Here is a 25,068-nt window from a genome sequence, read left to right as displayed (position 1 = left end):
GCAAGCAGGTGTCCTCCATTCCCAGGCGACAAGCGACTAGTCCCCAGCGGCCTCCAGTCATGGGCTCCTTGCTTATCCTCCTGGGGATTTGTCGCAAGAATCCCTTTCCTAGCGTTAAAGCTTCCCTCAGCGTGTCTGCAGCTCCAGGCACGTCTAAGGCCTTTCCTCCTCTCCCCGCAGAAAAAAGGTGCAAAAAGTCAGTGTTTTCGTTGAGGGAGCGTAGCAGCAACAGAGCTGAATAGAGACAAAAACAAGGGTTCTGAGAAGAGACCTCTTGTTCATACGTGTACGGGCCTGGCCAGAGACTGCAGACCTTTCTGGTCTAAAATGTTGCTTTTTCCTCTATTTTTTTAAGACTTTACCCTGACTTGCAGCCTTTTAATAGACGGTGTGATGTGAATGTAGATGAAGAAGGGAGAAAGAAAGAAAAGCAAAATAAACCCCGAGTTTCAAACAGAACAACAATGACGTGGGTGGGATATGCAATGAAGATCTAATATCAGAACGCTAAGTATATCCAACAGTGAAAGAAAAGAGTGCTGGTGTGAGTGAGTTGTAATGAGTGATGGTGCCGCGAACCACTCAGCACCACTCAGCACTACCCTTCACGCCCAACACAAGGCCTTCCTGCTGCCTTGCCGAGCCAGCGATGGAGGTCAGCGGGAGGACATATCCTCCTGCACTAACTCTGACCTTTATGAAAGCAGAGAGCACCACCGCCTGCCCACCTGACTTACTGCATTATGGAGCGCCGCCCACGAGCTGCTGCAGGTGGCGTAGCAATCCCTCTCCCTCCTCCCTACCCACCCGACGCCTCGATACTACGTAAACTATTCAGGTTACACTGGCAACACAAAAAATAATTGCGATGTTCATATATTTGTCTGAGTTTTTAGCGAGGCTTGTGCAAACAAAATCCGGCTTGGCCTTTCAGTCCTCGCAAACTCAAGCACCAAACTCTGCATACGAATAGATTAATGACTAAAAAATGTAGTGAAATAACACACAGAAACACACACACACACTCTCTCTCTCTCTCTCTCTCTCTCTGGAAATCAAATTAACACAGCATCCCCTTTCTACGGTGAAGTGAAGAAATACTGACCTGCTCCTTGGACTGCTCCTCGATGACCATCTTCACCTCCAGGGATTGTCGCGTCTCCAGGAAGGCGCGGCGATGTTTCTTGTCAGCGAAGAAGTAGGACATGAGGCCGAGCAGCGTGGCTGCGGACAGCAGCACCAGGCTGGCACACACCTGCAGGGAGAGCGAGAAGACCCACCGTCAAGCTACAGCATCAAAGCATTCAATGGCTATCGTCACACTTCAGCGGCGCACTTCCGCTACTTTCGATTGGCTATAGTTAAAGACACAGTATTCTAAAGGTGTTTTTATGGTGCTAGTGACAGATTGAAGGGATTTCTAGATCATTTACAGATGAAAAACTAAAAAGACGGCTATTCATCTGTAGCCGTTGAAAAAAAAGTCGCGGTGGGAAGGTAGAGCGTGTCAGAATACGGGCCACAGCCTCAAAACACACGAGGAAAGCATGCGAAACAATAACTAACTTTCCGCGCGTCATCACAGCCCGGTAAACAAAGGCAGCTGGTATTGCAGCGAGCCCTCAGGGAGAATGGGTTCATTGGATGGCTTTAAGAGGTGTCAGGTCATGTCAGTCTCCCGTCAGCGGCACTACTGCGGGGCTTACCATGTGTGTGTGTGTGTGTGTGTGTGTGTGTGTGTGTGTGTGTGTGTGTGTGTGTGTGTGTGTGTGTGTGTGTGTGTGTGTGTGTGTGTGTGTGTGTGTGTGTGTGTGTGTGTGTGTGTGTGTGTGTGTGTAACAGTCAAAAGATATCCATAATTCCAGTTTAAAAGATAATAGAGGTGTTCTTTCTCGCGCCCTGACAGTACCAGTGGTCATAAAAGTGTTCACAGGTACAAGTTTAGAGACGAGGCGCCCTTGATGCAGCCTCCACCATTGCCTCGGCTCCTCCACCAGCGCCACACTCCACTACACAGCCACTCGTCCTTGACAAGTATATTGAGACAAGGATGAAAAAGTAAATGTACATCAAACAAGACTTGATGAAATTCGAAAACAATTCTCTTATATATTTTTCCCTCCGTGCCGGCAAAAAAATGATGTACAACAGGCAGGTCCATCCTATCCCTTTCACCAGGACTGTAAGGCTGAAATAACAAATAAATCCATGTAAATCCATTTGGTGTCGCGCACAGTGGACGCTACACACGCACCGTAACAACACCAACACCACGCCTCCCAGCCCTCGGTGCGGCCCCAGAACAAGTCAATGCCCGCCTCTTCACCCACATACTCGAAATTCCATCCCAGTAAATTTCGACAAGAACATTCCACCCACGACCTTTCCCCTTATAGTCAATTCAGTTATGTTAAGTAAGGTCAGGTTAGGGTGAGGGAATATGCTGAAAGTGAAATATCAGAACGTGAGATGGAATATATTGGAAAAAAAAAACGATTTACAAAGCCTTTTTTTTTTTTAATCTAGTCAAGTTCTTATTTATTTATCTATTTATAATTTTTCTTACGTGTAGCAAAAAAAAACACCTCAAAACATTTTCCTCGTAAGTTTCATCTAAGCGAATTCGGACAAAGCAAGAGAAATTGGTGCGCTCTTAACACAGTGACGCGTTGCAACCTTTGTCAGAAGAACAAAGTGATGGAGGTGAAGCGTGGCCTTGAAACTCGGGATCAGGGTCACGAACACTCACAGATTCTATCAATACTCCCGCCGGCACTTCATACTCTAGAGATTGCTGCTCTGAAGGTGGCGTGAGAAATTACCCTAAAGTGTGTGTGTGTGTGTGTGTGTGTGTGTGTGTGTGTGTGTGTGTGTGTGTGTGTGTGTGTGTGTGTGTGTGTGTGTGTGTGTGTGTGTGTGTATTCTCTCCCGTCTTCCCACCTCTTGAAAGAATTATGAGCTGGAAAGACCAAGATACACAGCACTCGATCTAAAACACACTCTTTCCCCTAAGCATATCCTTTTACTGCCACATTTCCTTCCTTCTCTAGTAAACTATAAAACGAACACCGAGTATTTTCTTTAGGGGAAACTCAGGCAGACAACCCCTAAATCCCTTCTCTCTTCCCTCCCACCCTCACCACTATCACCACCACCACATCAGCTGCCACAAGTGAAGGAAGGTCTCCGGGGCCGCCAATAAGATGAAACACTGTATAGGACAACAACGCCATCTACATACTCAAGGGGCACACACGGAGCGGAGATACACCACAGGAATACGACGCAAGAACGAAGGGAAGAATGGGGATGTCACATAAAAGAAGAGAAATATAAGAATGCAGAGGAGGAAAAAAGAGAAGAGCAGGAGTAATACAAGACGAGCACAATGGAAGAAAATTGAGAACAGGTGAGATGCAAGAATAAAAGGGAAAGAACAGGAAAAAAATACAGGAAAACAAAGGAATATGAAAAAATAACACTATAACACACAAAAAAAAGAACAAAAAGGAAGAACAAAGGACTGCTAAACTTACAAAAAAAGATAATCGAAAGTAAATCATAGTAAATAAAAAAAGCTTTTCCTTATCTACCATATTACTTTCAATCAAGTCATATTATTTTTTTACCACTCGCCTTCCTCTTCTCCTTCCTCTTCCTCTCACATCAGGAGGGAATTGTAATCCAGACCACTATGAGTAATGCCTTAGTTATCATGATCACTCGTTCCCTCCTCTCCCTCTCCCTCTCTCTCTCTCTCTCTCTCCTAACCAAACCCTCACCACCAATATTAATTTCTTTGCCTCACATCACTTCCCACACACCCACCAATAACACTATCAATCAAAACTATATCTGCACGGCGACCACCATTAGTCTCTCTCTCTCTCTCTCTCTCTCTCTCTCTCTCTCTCTCTCTCTCTCTCTCTCTCTCTCTCTCTCTAATTTCAGCTTATTTGAGTATACACACGATTTCACTAATATTCAATTTAATGAAATGTATTATTAAAAACAGCAATTTCTCCATTAGGTCTTTATCACATATTTAACACAATTTCTCTCTCTCTCTCTCTCTCTCTCTCTCTCTCTCTCCAGGTAAGCGGTTAGATGTACAGGTAAGTCTTCTACCAATCACCCACAAGCAGCCTCCCTTGCCTGAGTTTAGATTAAGAGAGAGAGAGAGAGAGAGAGAGAGAGAGAGAGAGAGAGAGAGAGAGAGAGAGAGAGAGAGAGAGAGAGAGAGAGAGAGAGAGAATGTTCCACTGACAAAAGCAAAATATGACAGAATGAGAGAGTGAGAGCGTGATGACAGTGCAGTGTGTGTGTGTGTGTGTGTGTGTGTGTGTGTGTGTGTGTGTGTGTGTGTGTGTGTGTGTGTGTGTGTGTGTGTGTGTCGATAATCAGCCATCACTCTGAAGTCACCATATCGCTCTCTTTCGTCACGCTTCTTTAAATTCATGGCCTCTCCTCCTCCTCCTCCTCCTCCTCCTCCTCCTCCTCCTCCTCCTCCTCCTCCTCCTCCCCCCGTCTTTCACAAGGACACAAGGGATAAAACAAGATCGACTCTCTGGGAAGAAGTGAACGGATGGACTTTATAATTATAGTAGTGAATAAAGGCAGTAAAAAGCCGCACTCGTTTTTATGATTCTCTCTCTCTCTCTCTCTCTCTCTCTCTGCTATTGACATATTGACACCTTTCGCTCCATTTCAGTAAAATCAAACGGCATTTGTAACCCAAAATACTACTACTGGTTCACACTACTCAGTCACTCCTTTTGCCGTCACTCGTGTCCGTTAGTACTCTAAACTTACACTTCACCTTCCCATAAAGCTTAAAGAGAACTCACACATGTAGTCTAATATTAGTACATCATGGCGTTTCTTTTAAGTATGTTCTGTGTTTTCACTTGTTAATCTTTTATTCTTCCCAGCACACTATTTTTCCTCTTACAATGTTACTGATTATTTCCTATCTACGTACATTCTTCCAGTCAAATATTATGTTCTGTGTTTCTACGTTGGTTTTCCTTTTTTTTCTTGCAATTGGCTTTTATATTATTTGTTTTACCTTTAGGAATATTTTTCAGAAGGTTGCAGTGATGATTGTTTATTTCTGCTTCCACGACATTTAATCCTTGTTTGTCTATCTCTATCGCAGGAATCTTGAAAAACACTCTCGAATATGACTATTTCTTCTACATCCAGCTGAAATAAATGTAAGCTTTGTCTTCTTAATCACTTCATCCTCCTGCAATGATTATTTCCAAAGGTTACGATGATAAGTTAACCACTTCAGTACTGGGACATATTTTTACCATCAGTTTTGGGTATAATTGGACCATTTTATTTACACTAGGAAGGGTCTATGGAGGTTAGAAGATTAATGGCAAGAGTCTTTACTATTTTAATTCTCACATAAGTTTCTGAAGCTGTGTAGAATCACCTGATAGTAAGCAGAATGAGTATGAAAAATGCGTCATGGTACTAAAGGGATTGAGTCTTTGTGAAATTTTCTCTTTGACAGAATACAACTACTTCCGAACCTTCACTGAAACACTAAAAACACCCTTGAAAACTCCAGTTACCTCCACTAAAATCAATCAAAAGTAGCCGAGTTAAGACACCGAGCCTCTGAAAACCCAGTTCTTAGATGAGATGTCAAAACTGAATAAGAAGCGGTGATAAAAGGCGGCACATCACGTTACTATTCTATACTACATGTCAGCGTGCGTACCCATTAGCGGCGAGGACTAAGGGGGTCCTGAAGCTGCCTCTCGAGTGTTGGTGGCCCCGTATGAAAGCCCCGGGAGAACAGAGGATGATGATGGAGTGCTACATGCCCTCACGTGCGGCGAGGAAGGACACGGCTTTCGAGACACGCTAAGATCACGCCTAACAACACACACACGCACACACACACACACACACACACACACACACACACACACACACACACACACACACAGAGAGAGAGAGAGAGAGAGAGAGAGAGAGAGAGAGAGAGAGAGAGAGAGAGAGAGAGAGAGAGAGAGAGAGAGAGAGAGAGAGAGAGAGAGAGAGAGAGAGAGAGAGAGAGAAAAGTAATCAATGCCGCAAAGAATCCGAAATATCAGCCAACTTTCCCAATATATACGAGAAGGAATAACTAACAAGGATCGGATTAATATTGAATAAAGGGATAGCCAATGGAAGTATTGCGCGTTACGGTTCGTTCAGAGAGACCAGGATACAGTATACATGATTAATTAGCGCCGAGATGGTGAGCCAGACATAAGGGTATCGAATCACTTGATAGTAAGGGTAGAATCACATAGAAGAAATAACAGACACATTCGAGTGTTTTGAAGATTCCTAGAGAGACAGACAAACAAGGATTAAATACCGTGAAGGCAGTAATAAAACCATGTAAATAAGTGACGCTTGAGAGGAGTGGCTGGCGGCTTCTATTTCTAGTTTCCTCAGCACTATAGACCCATATGCCGCTGTTTCGTGGGTTATAAGACTGAAAGAAAGGGATTAATAAATAAACAGACAAAAAGACACAAGAGTAAAAGAAAAACGGAGAGAAGAGATTGACACTGAGTTCAAATATAACAAAATAGAAACATAGACGCAAGAAGAGACACACTCAGACAAAAACAGAGACGAAGACAAATAAACACACAGACAGACACACACACACACAGACTCGAGATGAAAAATAAACACAGCTGAGTTTTAATAATACGCCTCACCAAACTCATTAATCATGAAAATGTTTTTTTAATAATGATGAAGAGAGAGAGAGAGAGAGAGAGAGAGAGAGAGAGAGAGAGAGAGAGAGAGAGAGAGAGAGAGAGAGAGAGAGAGAGAGAGAGAGAGAGAGAGAGAGAGAGAGAGAGAGAGAGAGAGAGAACGCAGAGTTGTCGGCATATATGCAAATCCTGATATGCATACTTTAATGAAGCGCTGAGTAGGTGGAGCGCTGAGAGGACCCTGGCGCGCACCTTCCCGCAGCTTCACGATTTGTTTTCCCTCATTTTTCTGAAAAGTCTTTTCTGAGAGGCCACAAAATTATCCTTGGCTTGGCAGAAACATCTATTTCAACACTCACAGGGGAACATTAATCTCCTCTCGTGCATCGTTTCTGTATAAATGTCCCACGAGCTGGTGGTGGTGGTGGTGGTGGTGGTGGTGGTGGTGGTAAAGGCGTCCTCTTCGTGACAGGTGGAATGCCTGACTTTTCACGGGTCGTTTCTCTTCACGTAGCACGGATGCATTATTCATCAACTGAGTCCGTTCGTTTCTTTTTGTGTACGGTTGTTTCTTGTTCCCTCCAGCACTGAATCTTCTTTTTTCCTTTTTTCTCAACCCTCAGCCTTTTTCCCCCGCCCGCCCGCCTGCTGACAACTTCTGCTAGGAAAGAATGGGGAAAGTTTCATGCTTTTATGTTCCTATATTGTGTTGCCTCGTAAGTCACTGCCGTCTGTGGTGGAGTTGTCTGCCAACGCCACAATGTGCTTACCGTCCTTCTCTCAAGACAGGTTGGTGCTTAACGAACGTAGAACAGAGACGGCTGTATAGGGTACATATCAGAGAGACTGGCTAAGGCCACGGAAATGATAAAAAAAAAAGAAGAAAAAACTCACAATGTTGCCACCAAAAGGAAACAAGAGGAAACCCGGGAAAGTTGTGCAATCTAATCTTCCCGGCGCTGTGTACCTACGACTGATATCATTATTCCTTCTTCAAGCTAAAATTGTTTGAGAAGCGTACAGTGCGGTGGGCGCTGTCTATGTACCCTAGAGATCACAGTTCTCTGCTCAAAACGAGGTTATGCTCGAAGAACAATGTTTCATCTCTTGACATTTCACGCCGCTCGGGGCAAGTCATTCATATTTAACAAGTTGAAGAGGGCGAAGTCATCGGACGGCGCTGCTTTGCCCGTCTGGCGGAAAACGAGAAACATCCCCTTCCCCCCTTCGAGTGTTGTTGAGCGATGCGCCCCTAAATTATATAGCGCGACAAGCTATGAATAAAACGTCCGCTAAGTGACGAGGCCCACAGCGCTCCATATCGCGTCTCTAGAGGACCTTTCCTATTCTGACATGGATCTTAGTGAACTTTACATTGATCTTTTCGTTCAACATTACGCCGGATGCTGACCATCTGAGGGATTGTTTACTGTGACAGCACGTTCACACATTCGCTCGAAGAGAAAACAAAAGCATTGATTCTGAAAAGCAGTCCGTAATGTGTACAGATGTAAAACGCCAACTGAACAAATCTATTCAGAAACGCTGGCGCCATGACACGTCTGGAAACACGCAGCAGCAGCGTCCCAGATCCTCCTTACCTATCCTGTGAAAAGAGAAATTCAAGCAGTGGTGAACCTCACAATTAAACACACGGACACCGGTAGTCTGGCTCTTTCCGCAGCGTGCTCCACGAAGCCAATGACGATAATCAATTCCTTGAGCATAATTTATACTAAAGAAGAACCCAAGGCCAAGCTCGTGCTGGCGAAGACTCAAGAAGTGGTTCACATTCTGCTGTGGTGATGCACTAGGAACTAGAATGGCATTGAAGACCCTTGACCAAGATTTAAAACAAAATCACGACATGGACAAGACAAATATTAAGCGGACAAGTGGAGAGGCTGAATGGCAACCCAAGAATGGCAAAGTGAAAGCAGGCCAGAGGGAAAATTAGATGGAAGAGATGAAATAGGAAATTTTGATGATATGGCCTGCCCTGTAATAGACGGGAAGCCAAGGAAGATCAGAAGAGAGGATCAGAGGGAGGCCTTTAACCAGCGATGAAAGCAAAGGGGTTGACTGTGACGATGATGACGAAGAGGAGGAGAAATGGAGATAAAGAGGACTTAACCCTTCACCTCCACCATCACCAGCTACAATCCTTACATCCCACACCAGGCTGGATCTTTCTGACTGTAATGGAGTCATCAAGTATTTACTTAAAGAATATTTGATCAAACGTCAGCGTGCTCTTGTCAGTGTCAGAACTCGTGAGTACATGGAGAACTCTCGCAGCAACACAGAAAAAAAAGTTAGACAGGTTCTATTAACGACGAAGATTAATAGAAACCTAATAAAAAAAAGAAAAAAAACTTCAACTTCTCGCTGTATTAAGGTCAAAGGATAAAAGAAAGTCATCTGGTTTAGCTCCTCGTACACACATTACAGAAAGTATCGCTACAGTGAGGCCCGGCGAGTCACAATGAAACAACAATACCGGTAGTCTCGGTAGGGTTGGCAAGCGTGTCTCAGTACGGCATTGGTGTGGCAGCGCAAATCCTACTGGTTAATTTACGAGTCTCGTTCAATGCACCAAAAACAGAGAGAGATACCAACATAACCAGCCTTTTTTTTATGGAATAGGGAAAGCTGGCCAAGGGCAACAAAAAAAAAATAAAAAGAAAAGGCTCACTTGATTGCCAGTTCCCTAGAAGATTAAGAGTTATCAGCCTATCAATGTATTCTTCCTTGAGTTTGTATCGTAGTGAAGGTGTAGCGATAAATTTCAGACGGTGTGTACAAGCTTTAACGCTCCTCCTGAAACGTAATGACGGAAACTCAAGCTGACGGACATATAATTAACGTTGTGATCAAGATGTCAGGTGAAAGAAGGAGCGGCAGGGTCTGGGAACTAAATCTATTACCACGAGTCACCTGGGCGTCTCTCAAGGCACCCAGCCACTCGCTACCTAAATTGAAACGCTATATCTGTAATCTACGAGTGTCCTTGCGTAAGATTCGTTGATTGTAACACTGAATCAATCCCTTTCTCTCTTCACCGCGGGATCTCTACACATACAACAGTCCAATATTGTTTCTGTGATTCTGTCTACCTTTCTCTCTCTCTCTGTCTGTCTGTCTGTCTTTCTGTCTCTGTCTCTCTCTCTCTCTCTCTCTCTCTCTCTCTCTCTCTCTCTCTCTCTCTCTCTCTCTCTCTCTCTCTCTCTCTCTCTCTCTCGGGCACACCACCGCGGCGGCGTCTGTAGTTCGGTTTTAACTCTGCAACACCCACACGGATGTTGCCCCGCAGTTTCCTCGACATGTGGCATTTCAGTTCAAAATGATCAGCAGATAGAAAAATATAAATAAATTTCAATACATATACAAAAAAAACACTGGAAAAGAACACTAACCAGGGAGAATTTACTGCACTGCCACGATACATGAATAATAAAGTAGAATACATAGAACACAGCATATATAGACGCCTCCCACACCGTCTCTGCTTCCTTGAAAAGCGCCGAGTGGGGAAGGTTAAAAGAGGAACATCGTTGCGTCTTTCACTGAGCTGTAAGACAAAAGGGAGTGCAAATTTTATGCTCTACCGGAGAGAAGTTCTTCATAAAATTTAGGTCTTTGTATGTTTATTATTGAAAACGTGTTTTTCTCTCCCTCTCCCTCTCTGATCAACACAAAAAAATTCAGTCATAAAAATTCAAGTGATTAAACATACGGTGAGAAGGGAAGAGAAGGGAAGGGAGGAGAAAAAAGGAAGGGGATGAAAGAAAAAAAACGTAAAGAAAAATAGGAAGGGAAGGTATAAGAGGAAGTAAGATAAGGAGAGAGGAGAGATGAAGTGGAGGGGAAGGGTAAGTAAATTGGGTCTGAAGGGAAGGTAATGAGGCTTTATAAGACAGGTACTGCACCGCCCAGGGACTTAAAGGTTGATGAGTCGAGGAGACCTGCCGCCGCCATCGCCACCACCACCAACGTACACCACCGCCACCACCACCACCACCACCACCAACACACACTACCACCACTACCACCACCACCACCACCACTCCCATAAAATGTACAAGCACTCTCTCTCTCTCTCTCTCTCTCTCTCTCTCTCTCTCTCTCTATTACCCCTTTAGCCTCACCTGGCCGTGCATGACTGTGACCAAGGACTAAGAGAGAGAGAGAGAGAGAGAGAGAGAGAGAGAGAGAGAGAGAGAGAGAGAGAGAGAGAGAGAGACACGCCCGCCCTTTCACCTCAAATGAACAAATAATCCACACATGAATACATCCATTACCTTCATCCTTTACAGTACGACATGAATATTCTACTGCGATTTTTCTCTCTCTCTCTCTCTCTCTCTCTCTCTCTCTCTCTCTCTCTCTCTCTCTCTCTCTCTCTCTCTCTCTCTCTCTCTCTCTCTCTCTCTCTCTCTCTCTCTCTCTCTCCTTGATGGTGCTGTACACGAGTATTGTTTCAGAGTAAAAGGCTCGTGCATGATAAATTTCAGACAGTGTATTGAACTAGTCCCACAAAAATTCAGTTGGGTTCTGTTTACTTTTTGGGATCATAGGGAATCTCTCTCTCTCTCTCTCTCTCTCTCTCTCTCTCTCTCTCTCTCTCTCTCTCTCTCTCTCTCTCTCTCTCTCTTCCGAGCCGTCAGTTCACATAAAACGAAAAACAAGTGTCTGGAAAAGAAGGCCACTGCTAAAATGAGACTAGCAAACTTAACACAGGATTACATAACCATAACATAACCTAACCATAACATAACATAACCATAACATAACGTAACCAGAACCTAACCATAAAATAACCATAACCTAACCATAACATAACATTGCCTCTTTTTTTTATGCAGGAGAGAAACCAGCCAAGGGCAACAAAATATTAAAAGAAAAGGGCCACTTGAGTGCTGGTTCCCTAAAAGAAAGGTAAAGAGTTAGCCAAAATTGAAGAAAAATGTCTTGATACCTCCCTCTTAAAAGAAGTCAAGTCGTAAATACAGACGGAAATACAGACGCAGGGAGGGAGTTCCAGAGTTTACCAGAGAAAGGTATGAATGATTGAGAGTACTGGTTAACTATTGCGCTTGAGAGTTGGACAGAATAGGGACGAGAGAAAAGAAAGCCTTGTGCAGCGAGGCCGCAGGAGGAGGGGAAGCATACTCCGTTATTCAATGGTCTAAAACTTTGACATACTTCCCATGGACACTTTTCTTCCTGTCATATTTATTCCTTACTTCCCCTTATCACTCTCTGTTTGTTAGAGAAGAGACGAGAAGTGAATGAGGGAAAGGCCGAGGCGAAGCGAGGTGAGGTAAGGTGAGGTCAGTCCTGTCTGCCCTCCACACGTTGCTAATGTTCCTCGTTTCCAAATGAAGCAATCAGTGACAAGAGTCTGGTATTCTCCCGCTGTTTTTTCTCCTTTTTCTTCCTTTGTTGTCCCGTGACCCAATCAGATTTTTGTGTCCACCGCAGCACAACAATGACCTGAACCAGATTTTCCTAAATGATTCGACCTTTGTTAATGCTATTCGGTGTCTGTCTGTCCGTCCGGTTCGGTTCCCTCCCACGGTTTAAATTTCATTAGCATTGCATTTTGTTTTGGCCTCTAAAGTTTCCCAGCATAAATCTATATCTGGAAATGGCTTTATTGATGGGATTTTAACTCTATTCACCGTGGTTTAATGGAATATATGCGTGCTCTGGGGTCCGAGGGGTCTCCAAGTGCACAGGGTTCGAATCCTGTCCATGGTCCAAGTGTAGGCTGGGCTTCCTCACTTGGGGCAACTATTTCCTAGCGGGTGGGCTTTGAGATAGGAGGTACCCCAAAAAGTACCCTTTGTAGCTCATAAATTCCCGTGAAAAGCCCACTATTATGAATAAAAAAAAAGTATTCCTAATTGATTGTGGCTGTGGTGTTGCTCAGAGCTGCTCACAAGACAAGATAAAGATGGTATGTAATAATATTCATGTCCATTTTCGTGGAAACTCTACGATACGAATTCCACAATAAGCTAAACGTATTAAGTCTTCCAAAGTAATTGCATGTGTACGTCGTCACGCCTGATTGCAACGCTGAGTCATGGAGTCGTGTCAGAATCAGCATCTCTTCTGAAAAATCTCCTTGTGGCGCGGGCGTGCTGGGACTCATGAGCATCGCCAGCAGACACGTTACTTCGAGAACATTTATCAACAATCTTTAATGGATTTGAAATATATACGATCTGCTTTGCCAACAATCCTCTGCCGGTGGTTGAGAAATAAGTAGCCAAGCGGCGGTGCAATCGGCCAAACATAATACGAATGAATGTCAATAGAGGACAGCGTTCAGTTCGAAATGAGTCGCTGCACGGGGATGCAGCCTCCACAGTCCACACACACTCGCCAGTTGAAAGAAACCCGATGCTCACCACGTATTCATTACAGACACTATACACGCTAAAACAGGCAAGAGCTGGACAAGACAGCCTTCGAGTCTCTCTCAGAATAATTGTACCTTTTATCCTGAAAGAGAAATCGTCATTCCACTAAGCCGCATCAAACCAGACAGCGAGAAACAAGTCCTGTCAATTAGGACCTCCAGCCGCGGGAACAGAAGTCAGGCAGAAATTTCGCCCCGGCATTGTAATGGACAGGTGGGCTCCCTTCCTCACCCACCCACCCACCCACCCGACCACCCAGCAGACCAGCGCAAGGAAACAACTGTGCTATATTATTTTATCGCTTTGTTACACTTCCCTGTTCACTGCCTACTATTGGTAAATCTATGAGAGAGAGAGAGAGAGATGTAGACAGACAGAGAAAGAAAGGGGGCCCGCCGTGGTACAGTGGAACCATGTGTGCTGTGGGATCCGAGGGGTCTCCAAGCGCACGGGTTTGAATCCTGTCCACGGTCCGAGTGTAGGTTGGGCTTCCTCACTCGGGGCAAGGATTTCCTAGCGGATGGGCTTTGAAATAGGAGGTACCCCAAAAAGTATCCCCTTTAGCCCATAAATTCCAGTGAAAAGTCTACATGGTATAAATAAAAAAAAAAAAAGAGAGAGACAGAGAAGAGGAAAACAAGGTAAACACACGGATAAGGCAGACTACCATTTGAAAGGCCAATAAAGACTCGGTGAAGGCATAACAAAAGCACAGCTGGTGATATCCCTGTTCTGGTTATTAGTCTACAGAGAGGCAGCGGATGAAATTAATTAGAGGAAAAGGGAAGGAATGTGAAATATGAAACCTACAGCCAAAGAGAGGTAGTGAGAGACTCCTGAACCTACTGACTAATTAATGGCAAGGTAAATTAACGAAGAGAGCCAATACATCAATAACGGAGTCACCACCAAGGGAATGAAATGTAGAGTTAGGAATAAAAAGAGAATCAGAAACAGTAAGAGATTATGAGACGAGTGTTTGGAAGGTGAGTGCTAGATGAAGAGAAAGGTACAATGGGATGAGAGGTCAAGGATGAACTAGCAATGGAAGTGTGAATAACTGAGAGGTGAAAAAGATGAGTTTGAGAGATAAAAATAAGGGCATAAAAGCGTGCCAACTGAGACAAAGACAGAGACAAGAAGATATTGAACGAACCAAAATTAGGAAAGAATATGTGAACTGGAGAATGACAGAAAGAATAACGAACGAAGCTTGAAATGAAAGATGAAGAACCAAATTGAAGAGCAAAGGTTAAATTATTACTAAACGTCACAAAACAACATATATGAAATAAAACAATGGAAGAAATGCAACTAAAACGATGGTGAAAAATTGATAACAGAGAGAGAGAGAGAGAGAGAGAGAGAGAGAGACGCTGATTAAATTTATAACTCAGCCAGTAGCTTCTGTAATTCATATCGAGACATCAGATACGCCAGAGAGAGAGAGAGAGAGAGAGAGAGAGAGAGAGAGAGAGAGAGAGAGAGAGAGAGAGACAAAAGATTACATAACAAGGAAGCTCTGACGGAAAGAAGAGGCAGAAGTATGAGCCAAGCAGAGTGAATAATGTAACGGTGGTAGGGAGTGCAAAAAATAAGGTGATACAATTACGAGGATGGAAATTAGTGATGCCAGGGAAAAATAGCAGCTAACACAGGGCGCTGCAGTGGATAACACGCCACTTTACCTCCTGAATTAATGCGCCGCACACATGACGTCCCCCTTCCGCCAAGTTTTCAGCTATTCACCAAGAACATAACCTGAATGTGTCACCAGCAGACGATGAAAGAAGAATGGAGAACACTGCGGGGGGGTAGAGGCGCTTTTGTCTCACTCCTGTCACTTCAACATGTGTCGCCTCCATCAGTGGAAACATGCATTGCAGAGAAAAGTCGATTTGTGAACACCAGATGGCATAGTTGTTGATTCACGTATCGTTAACTCCATTCAGTACCATGACGAGTTTTCATATTCATTCTGTTTACTCTTTGGTGATTTTGCACAGCTTCAGAAACATATGTGGGGATTAAAATAGTGAAGACTCTTGTCATTAATCTTCTGACCTCCATAGACCCTTCCTAATGTAAATAAAATCGCCTAATCATACCTGAACTTATGGTAAAAATGCGTCCCAGTACTGAAGAGGTTAAGGTCTATCAAGTGAGATCAGCTGTTGTACCCTGTTTGTTGTGTAATGAAAAGCAGGACACTTGTTGGTCACTGTTGGGTGTTTTGGTGACTACTTGCACTATTCGTTCTACATAAGCTCTCATACTCAACGCAACACTTAGCAAGCGTCTTAAGTCATTACCCTCTGCCTCACTTGTGCCTGTAGGTGAGTGAACGGGATAGGCTTAATATATTCTTTATGCAAGAGGGAAAACCAGACAAGGGCAACAAAAGATTAAAAAGAAGGCCAACTTGAAATGCCAGTTCCCTTAAAGACGGTACAGAATTAGCCAAAAGTCAAGGACAAATGTCTTGAAACCTCTCTCTTAAAGAAAGTCAAGTCATAGGAAGCTGGGTTGTTAGTGTCGAGTGCGCACGAAGCCTTAACCCTTTAGTACCATGATGTGTTCTCTTATTCTGCTTACTATTTGGCGATATTATACAGCTTCAGAAACTTATGTGGGGATCAGAATTGTGAAGACTGTAGCCATTAATCTTCTGACCTCCATAGACCCTTCCTAATGTACATAAAATCACCTAATCACACCCAAAACTCAAGGTAAAGATGTGTCCCAGTACTGAATGGGTTAAAGGAGAATTGGATAAGCTTATGAAAAAGGTGAATTTGGATGACACAGCTGTATTTTATCCATAAACTGCCAGGATTCTTGTAGCTTCCTTAATTTAATTTCCTTGATTTAATTTCCAAAAGGTTAAAGGAAAGAATATATAAGAACAGAGTAAGTAATCTAGTCATGTTGGTGTCTTGTTAAAATCGTTGACTGATTGAGAAAAAGAACATTAGGAGAAATTTCTGAGTTTACCTGGTCGGTTTCCATTGAGTGGTGACAAACAGCGTATAGAGACCAGGAGCACCTCTATCAACAGGAGTGATTGAACAGCTCTGACCAAACCAACCAACGGAGGGAGAGTACACCGGGAGAGGGACGGTATATAGATGTAGGATTGGCAGGAGTGGACAAAGGACTGAGCCACGTCCACCTCAGGAAAACCAGACGTCCTTACATAACAAACCTCGGAAAGGAACCAAAGAAAGAAAAAAAACAAGACATTAATTTTGGAACACTAAGAAAGGACAAGTGAAGCTCATTAGTGGAACGAAAAGTACTTATATAAAATGGACACTTTTCAAGGACCACTGATAGAAAATACACACTTTTCATGGAGGACATACAGAAAACAGACACTTTTTAAAGAGTAAACATAAAAATCATGACACTTTTCGGACAGGAAAATTACAAAATAAAGTCTTTCTACCAAAAATTATATATAGAACACACACACACACACACACACACACACACACACACACACACACACACACACACAGAAGAAGGGCAGAAGCTCAGGAGAGGCGCGGCAGGCCATGACGGATTAGCCCATCTCTCAGCCTGTCTCCAGCCTCGCTTCCCTTCCACCCAAATCTGCCTTGAAGTGGATGGTGACGCTGCCCATCCCTCTCCACCTGCACCTCCCCTCCCCACTCCCCTCCTATCCCAGGCGCCGGCAGGAGGGGAACGCATCGCTTCTTGGTCAGGTCATTTCAGGGAGTCTGCGAGGTGAGTTGGACAAAGATGACGGATATCACAATGGTGGTGACGTTTTCTTCCACTCAGCAGGTCGATTACGCCTCCTTCCACCACGAGGATCACAATCACCACCATCGCCACCACCTCCACCCTCCACACACAGGGAAGGTCTAGGCGTTCCTGTCATTGTTCTCAAAGCGGTGCGAGTAACAGTAATTGATTTATTTGGGTGTGGGACAATTGCCACCGCCTCACACCGCGCAGTGATGGAGCCAGTATAGCAATGGTGTGGCCCTGCACGACTACGCCTACACCCACCACCACCACCATCGCCACCACCACCAAAACAATCTCCTATGAACGCTTTCCAAATATACCCAACCATTAAAGCAATATACATGTGTATTCGTATATATGTACAAACACACACACACACACACACACACACACACACACACACACACACACACACACACACACACACACACACACACTGTTGTGACAACCGAGGGAGTGGTCTCGAGTGCCATTGTGGATTTTGTGAGAAGTGTTTGCATATGGGGCTAAGTGAAAAGCATGTGGCACAAGTCTATATAACAGACCCGTGGCCCATCAGCCAACAGGGTACACGGGCCGTCGACCACACAATTACGTAACAATATTAGGCAAGTGTATAATATTGACTGCCGATTGAATTATAGCGGCGAGGAAACGAGGTGATTAGGGCATTCTCCTCGGGCGCTGTATCCTCAGCCAGGAAACTGTAGCAAGCCAGATAAAACCCCCAACATATCTGGGAAGCGATAATGGTTGTCGTATTTACAAACATCCCACAGCACGGCGCGACACAGGCACGGGGAGGGCGAGTGCCACGTACAGTATTATCCACTTTGCGATATGAGACGCATTCTTTTCTCCTTGAGTTAATTCAGTGATGCCATCATGGTCTAAACCCCTTCAGTGCCATGACGCGTTTCATTATTCATTCTGCTTAATATCTGGTGATTTTAAACAGCTTTAGAAACTATTTGTGGATTAAAACTGAAGACTGGACCATCAACTTTCTGACCTCCATAGACCCTTCCTAATGTTAATAAAATCGTCTTATCATACCCAAACGCATGGTAAAAATGCGTCCCAGTACTGAAGGGATTAATATCAACACGTTGGCTCTTCCTTTCCACCACACTTTACTTCCGTACTCATGAACACTCGTACACCAGCACAACTAGAACTCTAACCTTCCACGCGGCGGCAGGCGAGTCAGTACAGTACACTGGGCTCACTGATACTGTAGGGCAAGACTGACTGACAGGTTGATAAAGCATGATGATACGTAAGGTGTGGACTGTAGACTTGAAGATGAGACTGAAAAGATTGGCAACGTAGAGAAAAGAAGCGGTGAGGACGAGGTGACGAGAGACAAGATACGTATTGAGGACACTTCACTCCGCGCCACAACAACGTGAAGGAGCGGAGAAGGACGCGCCACCAGTACTTGATCCCTTCACCACCAAGGAATTTTCCCATTATCACTTACACCTCTCAGGGAATACATTTAACATGTGCTCTTTCACATAGTTCCCGACCGTAGAAACGAGAACATTAACTGTTTAAGGAAGGTTGAAGGTCAGACGGTAAGAAAGGAAGAGGAAAGGAAGAAAAGAACACAGTAGGAGAGAAAAAAATTAATCCCTCGTGTACCATTGTAAAATTAACCACTTATCTTTCCATCCCACCCCATTTTTTTTTTTTTTTTTTCTGTCTAAGCAAGCAGTTTTATTCTACATATTTTACATTCTTCTTAATTACCAAGAGTCGTAGCAGTACAAGGCTCAACAGAAAATGAAAAGACACACACACACACACACACACACACACACACACACACACACACACACACACACACACACACACACGCATCTTCATCAGCATCACAATCCCGTCCCTACCACGAATGTTCTTCCCTCCAACATTTGAACCCAAGAGACACTTCATCCCTTCCTCTTCTTTCCCCACGCCAGCACCCCGCACCCATAGCCCCAACCTCCAGCCCCCATCCAACCCCCCTCTACTCCAACACGTATCCCCGGCTTGAGTATTCTGTTTGTCTCCCGTCCGCGCGTTACAAAACTTTAATCTTATGGACTGTGACAGGTTTTCAGGTTTTTCTCCTCTTTTCTTAAATGTTTAAAAGGGAGAGAGAGAGAGAGAGAGAGAGAGAGAGAGAGAGAGAGAGAGAGAGAGAGAGAGAGAGAGAGAGACGTTTAATTGCAGGTCCCCATAAAGTTGAGTTAAAAATTCTTAATGGATTGGCCAAATTACTTCCAGAAGTGTCCTGATACTCTTCTCGTAAAAATATCAAAGTCTTATTGTAGGAAAAATAACCAGGCGGGACTCCGGAGCTTACAAACCATTAAGGGTCCGTTTTCTGAAGTCCCTCTTTACTAAACCATTTAGGGTGACTATTTTAAAACCCTCCCCTACTAAACTATTCCGGATCCCACTCTCTGGAACCTAGTAAGGGCTATTTTCAAGGGCCACAAAGATTACTAGTCTCTCGTGTCTCCTTGTTTCTCATCTTTCACAACTTCTCATAACTTCCATTGAAGCTGTGATATAAACCATGTAGTGAAGCTGAAATGTTTGAAGTTATAATCCTCGCTTATTGGTCCGTATTCACACTTTGCTATCTCACTACGGCAATTTTTCAAGACCACAGACACGACTATCCTTATTTTCAAGACAATTTCTCCTTTTAACTAAACAAATGTCTTGCTAATCCATCACCAGAACCGTAAAAATACTCTTAACCCTTTCAATATTGGGACATAATTCTACCTTGAGATTTGTGTATGATTAGACCATCTTATTAACATTAGAAAGGCTGTATGGAGGTCAGAAGATTAATGGCCATAGTCTTCACTATTTTTAATCCCCCACATGAGTTTCTGAAATTGTATAAAATCACCAAATAGTAAGCGGAATAAAAATGAAAATACGTTATGGTACTGAAAGGGTTAAAAACACGAGTATATTCAACTAGAACCTTTGGAAAGTAGCTTTGGTGAGAGAGGAAAGCGCTTCAGAATACAAGCCAATGTAGTTAGTTTAAGTGAGTTGACCTGGAGTTATCGTGTGCCAGGCTAAGGAACATTAGGTTGGGCTAGGTCAAGTCATGGTTCCTGTTAAATGAGTAGTGTCCTTATATGAGTCGGAATATTACACACCAGGTTCGTTTTATATCATGGGCAACTTTGCTTCGTGAGATTAAAATAGGTTGGATTCCCTGTTACATTTCTAGCGTCTCTCTTTATGACTTAATTGTGGTTAGCTATGTTAGATTCTCTGTTAAATGTCTAAGTTGTCTGTATTTGTGAGTTCAGGTTAGGTTAGGTTAAATGTTTAGCTTCCCTCGGCATGGGATGGGATGGTGTGTGTGTGTGTGTGTGTGTGTGTGTGTGTGTGTGTGTGTGTGTGTGTGTGTGTGTGTGTGTGTGTGTGTGTGCGCATAGATTTACACACACACACACACACACACACACACACACACACACACACACACACACACACACACACACACACACACAAAATCAATAGAAATCTTACCAAGAACATCCTCAGCTACAGAAAAAAGAAAAGTGAATAAGCAACAAATAAAAAGAAAAATTTGAATGATGAAGTTAAAAAGTTTGTGAGGCGTGACAACAAATTACACCTTGAAAGACACACACGCACACACATACGCACACACACACACACGGAAGCAAGCAACTAACCTACAAACAAGACAGTCTGCCTCACCTGATGTTGTGCAATGCTTGTATGTATGTAAATGGCTCTGATTCAGGGATTCGTGCAAACTACATTTTTCTTCTGATTTCGTGGGAAACCTGAGACGTATCCTTTCCTTTGGTGCGTCAATAAAATACAAGACTGCTTCTATCTATCTATCCATCCATCAATAACAGGTGTGTGTGTGTGTGTGTGTGTGTGTGTGTGTGTGTGTGTGTGTGTGTGTGTGTGTGTGTGTGTGTGTGTGTGTGTGTGTGTGTGTGTGTGTGTGTGTGTGTGTGTGTTAAGAAAAACCTAAATCCTTTCAGTACTGAGACTCACTTTTTACCCTGGGATTTGTGTACGATTAGACCATTTTAATGACATCAGGAAGGGTCTACAGGGGACAAAGATTAATGGCCACAATCTGCACAATTTTTAATCTACGACATAAGTTTCTGAAGCTGTATAAAATCACTAAATAACAAGCAGAACGAGTATGGAAACGCGTCACGGTACTAAAAGGGTTAAAGAACAAAAAAATGAAACCAATCCATAAAGACAAACAATTGTAAAAGAAAAAAAATAATAAAAAAAACATCATTACAGGAAAGACAAAATGAAACAGAAACAGTCACAATAAAAGGAAAACGGGAGAAAAGATGGATGAGAAAGAACGCCCTAGAGGTGGTGGTGGTGGTGGTGGTGGTGGTGGTGGTGGTGGTGGTGGTACAAACGTTTAGGGGACAGGTTTAGGCAGGTCGGAACCAATTTCAAGGCAGGGGCCAATAAAGGTCCATGCATAAAAGAGAGAGAGAGAGAGAGAGAGAGAGAGAGAGAGAGAGAGAGAGAGAGAGAGAGAAAAGCCTGCACTCCCTGCCTCTTTTTCCTTCCCCTCTTTCCTCTTATTACCGCTTCACTTCACCCTACTCTCCTCCTCTTCCTCTTCCTCTTCTTCTTCCTCCTCCTCCTCTTTTTCCTTTTTTCTGGTGATCCCTTTACCACAAAAGCGTCTCTCTCTCTCTCTCTCTCTCTCTCTCTCTCTCTCTCTCTCTCTCTCTCTCTCTCTCTCTCTCTTTCTGTCGCTAAATAAAAACGAGACGAATGGAATAGAGGCGGAAGAGAAAGAAAAGGAGGAGGAGGAGGAGGAGGAGGAGGAGGAGGAGGAGGAGGAGGAGGAGGAGGAGGAGGAGGAGGAGGGACAGATTGGAATGAGGATGAGAATGGATAAGGCTGTCACAATAAGAAAGGAGAACAGAGGCAGACGGTGAAGAGAATCGTTATAGTACCTAGTAGTAGTAATGGATATGGAAAGAATAGGAGGAGGAGGAGGAGGAGGAGGAGGAGGAGGAGGAGGAGGAGGAGGAGGAGGAGGAGGAGGAGGAGGAGGAGAAATCTTATGTTGAAAATTTGTAATAGTCTGCAGTAATATGATAATTCTTTTAATAATCTCTATCTTTCAAATCCACTTTTTCTTTTTGTCACCACCACCATCACCACCACAACCACCATCTCCTCCTCCTCCTTCTCCTCCTCCTCCTCCTCCTCCCTCCTCCTTCCTCCTCCTCCTCCTCCTCCTCCCTTCTTCATGTGCTTTCATCTTTGTTTCCTCTCCTCTTCTTCCTCATCTACTTTTCCTCCTCCTACTCATCGTGTCCCTCTCATCTCCTCTCTCTCTCTCTCTCTCTCTCTCTCTCTCTCTCTCTCTCTCTCTCTCTCTCTCTCTCTCTCTCTCTCATTATACAAATGCGCTACCAAGTGTGTGTGTGTGTGTGTGTGTGTGTGTGTGTGTGTGTGTGTGTGTGTGTGTGTGTGTGTGTGTGTGTGTGTGTGTGTGTGTGTGTGTATGTGTGTCTTACTAATCAACCGTTTAAATCTACAGAAAGGAAAAAGAATACACACACATTTACTGATCACTAATACGGATTTATAGAGTCATTACCCTTGAAGTCTTAAGAACCAACACTGACTAAATGAATTCTCTGATGTATTAATGTGTTTTCTTTTTAGTCCTCTCTCTTTCCTCGTCCCTCGCTTCCTACGCCGCTGGCTCTGGGGACAAATATAGACAGCAAAGGGCGTGGTTGTTAAATCTTCACACACGCAACGGGAAAAAATAATACAAACTCGGAAAAAAGTCTCCTACTCCAGGTGTATACTTAGATGCGCGGAAGACAAAGGTAACAATGGAATGGTGGGAATGTTTGCGTGTGGTGGTGGTGGTGGTGGTGGTGGTGGTGGTGGAGGAGGAGGAGGTAGTGGTGGTGGTGGTGGTGTTTTCTAGGTTCATTGTAGTTAGAAAATATCAAGAGACGCATCCTTAACTCTTCCAGTACTGGGACACATTTTTACCTTGACATTTGTATACGATTAGACCATTTATTGACATCAGGAAGGGTCTATGGAGGTCAGAAGATTAGTGGCCACAGTCTTCACTATTCTTATCCCCTACATGAGTTTCTGGAGCTGTATAGAATCACCAAATAGTAAGCAGAATGAATAGGGAAACGCGTCATGGTACTGAGGGGGTTAAGGCGAGGAGACCTGGGCACTACCTTTGTACTGTGGTTGGTGGATAGATTAAGAAGATGGCGGCTATAGCAAACCCAAAATATACTGACCAATAAGGTGAGGCCGATAATCCCTACGACGCTGTCATATATCACTCATTTCTTCTAACGAAACAAGAGTAACAGTTCTTCGTTAAATGATAAACTGTTACTCCGTCTTCTTTTTTTATACCATGTGGGCTTTTCAAGTGAATTTCTGGGCTAAAGGGGATACTTTTTGGGATACCTCTTATCTCAAAGCCCAGCCGCTAGGAAACCGTTGGCCCGAGTGAGGAAGCCCAACCTACACTCGGACCGTGGACAGAATTCGAACCCGTGCGCTTAGAAACCCCTCGGACCCCAAAGCACGCATGGTTCCACTGTACCACGGCGGTCTCCTTCTTTGATATATGGCAGCGTCGTAGGGATTATCGGCCTCACCTTATTGGTCAACACATTCTGGGATTACCATAGTATACTAATCATATACTTCTGACGTCAAGGCTCAGTGGATAATTCATACGACTTGATGCGATGTAAATATAATGCCACTTGTATTACTTTAATTAGGATTTAAATTTATCCCAACTTGAACTGCAACGAACGTCTTTCCTACAATATTGCACCAGGATCACGTGTCCCGTTAAAACAGCGGATACAATGATTGTTCTGTCAAGGAAATTAGTGGTAAAAATAACTCTAATAATAATAATAATGATAATGACAATAATAATAATAATAATAATAATAATAATAATAATAATAATAATAATGATAATGATAATAATAATAATAATAATATTAATATTATTATTATTATTGTTATTATAAGAAGAAGAAGAAGAAGAAGAAGAAGAAGAAGATGATGAAGAAGAAAAAGAAGAAGAAGAAGAAGAAGAAGAAGAGGAAGAACAAGAACAAGAGTAGGAACAAGAACACGAAGAAGAACAAGAAGAAGAACAAGGAAGAAGAACAACAACAACAACAACAACAACAACAAAAACAAGAACAACAAGAATACGAAAAGGAACAAGAACAAGAAGAAGAAAAAACAAGAACAAGAGCAATAAGATAGGTAAAAGAAAAGGGGAAAAGAAGAAAAACAATCACCATTATCATCACCATCACCATCACCATTATCACCACCACCACCACCACCACCACCACCACCACAACCACCATGGCGGCTTAATTTATAAGAAGAACACAGTTAAACATTACATTACATTATTCTACGCCTTTCAACTCTGATTAACCTTCAGTACCATGACGCGTTTCATATTCATTTTGTTTGCTATCTGGTGATTTTATACACCTTCAGAAACTCATGTGAGGGATAAAAATAGTGAAGGTTGTGGTCATTAATCTTCTGACTTCCACAGACCCTTCGTAGAGTCAATAAAATGGTCTAGTCGTACACAAATCTCAAGGTCAAAATAGTGTCCCAGTACTGAAGAGATTAAGTATTAGCCTTTTTAACAAACAGCCTCACAACTACACTGTTTTTTTTTTTTCTCTATCCCATCTTCCTTTTCATTACTTCTCATTCCCCATTTGTATTATTCACCCCTTCTCAGATTTTTCATGATTTTCTTTCCTCTCCATAAGCTCTCCTGCTCTCTTTCCTTCCTTCGCCTTTCCTCTCCTTTCATTCTTTTATTTTTCCACCGCTTCTCAGTTTTCTCTCATTTTCTTTCCTATCATATATCCATAAGCTCTTCTGTTCTCTTTCCTTCCTTCTCTTTTCTCTCCTTTCATTCTTCTATTTCATTTCATTACTCCTTTCAATTTCCTCTCGTGTATTTTTCGCTCTTATATTTCCTTCTTTCCTGGTCTTCTATTTGTTGTAATATATCTAAA

The 25,068-nt window shown here is 43.3% G+C and overlaps 1 protein-coding gene across 1 annotated transcript in view; it reads right to left on the bottom strand.

Annotated features, from left to right (window-relative positions):
* LOC123503561 (adenylate cyclase type 3-like) overlaps positions 1-25,068 on the bottom strand; it is a 211,272-nt gene that overhangs the window by 107,966 nt on the left and 78,238 nt on the right. The window contains exon 3 of the mRNA XM_045253430.1: positions 1,106-1,255. Within this exon, the coding sequence (XP_045109365.1) occupies positions 1,106-1,255 (150 nt within the window). The remainder of the gene's footprint in view (positions 1-1,105; positions 1,256-25,068) is intronic.

Source organism: Portunus trituberculatus, chromosome 14, assembly GCF_017591435.1.
Source record: "Portunus trituberculatus isolate SZX2019 chromosome 14, ASM1759143v1, whole genome shotgun sequence".
NCBI classification, from domain to species: Eukaryota; Metazoa; Arthropoda; class Malacostraca; order Decapoda; family Portunidae; genus Portunus; species Portunus trituberculatus.
The sequence above is the reverse complement of the archived record's forward strand: the minus strand, read 5'-3'. Positions and strand labels throughout refer to the sequence as shown.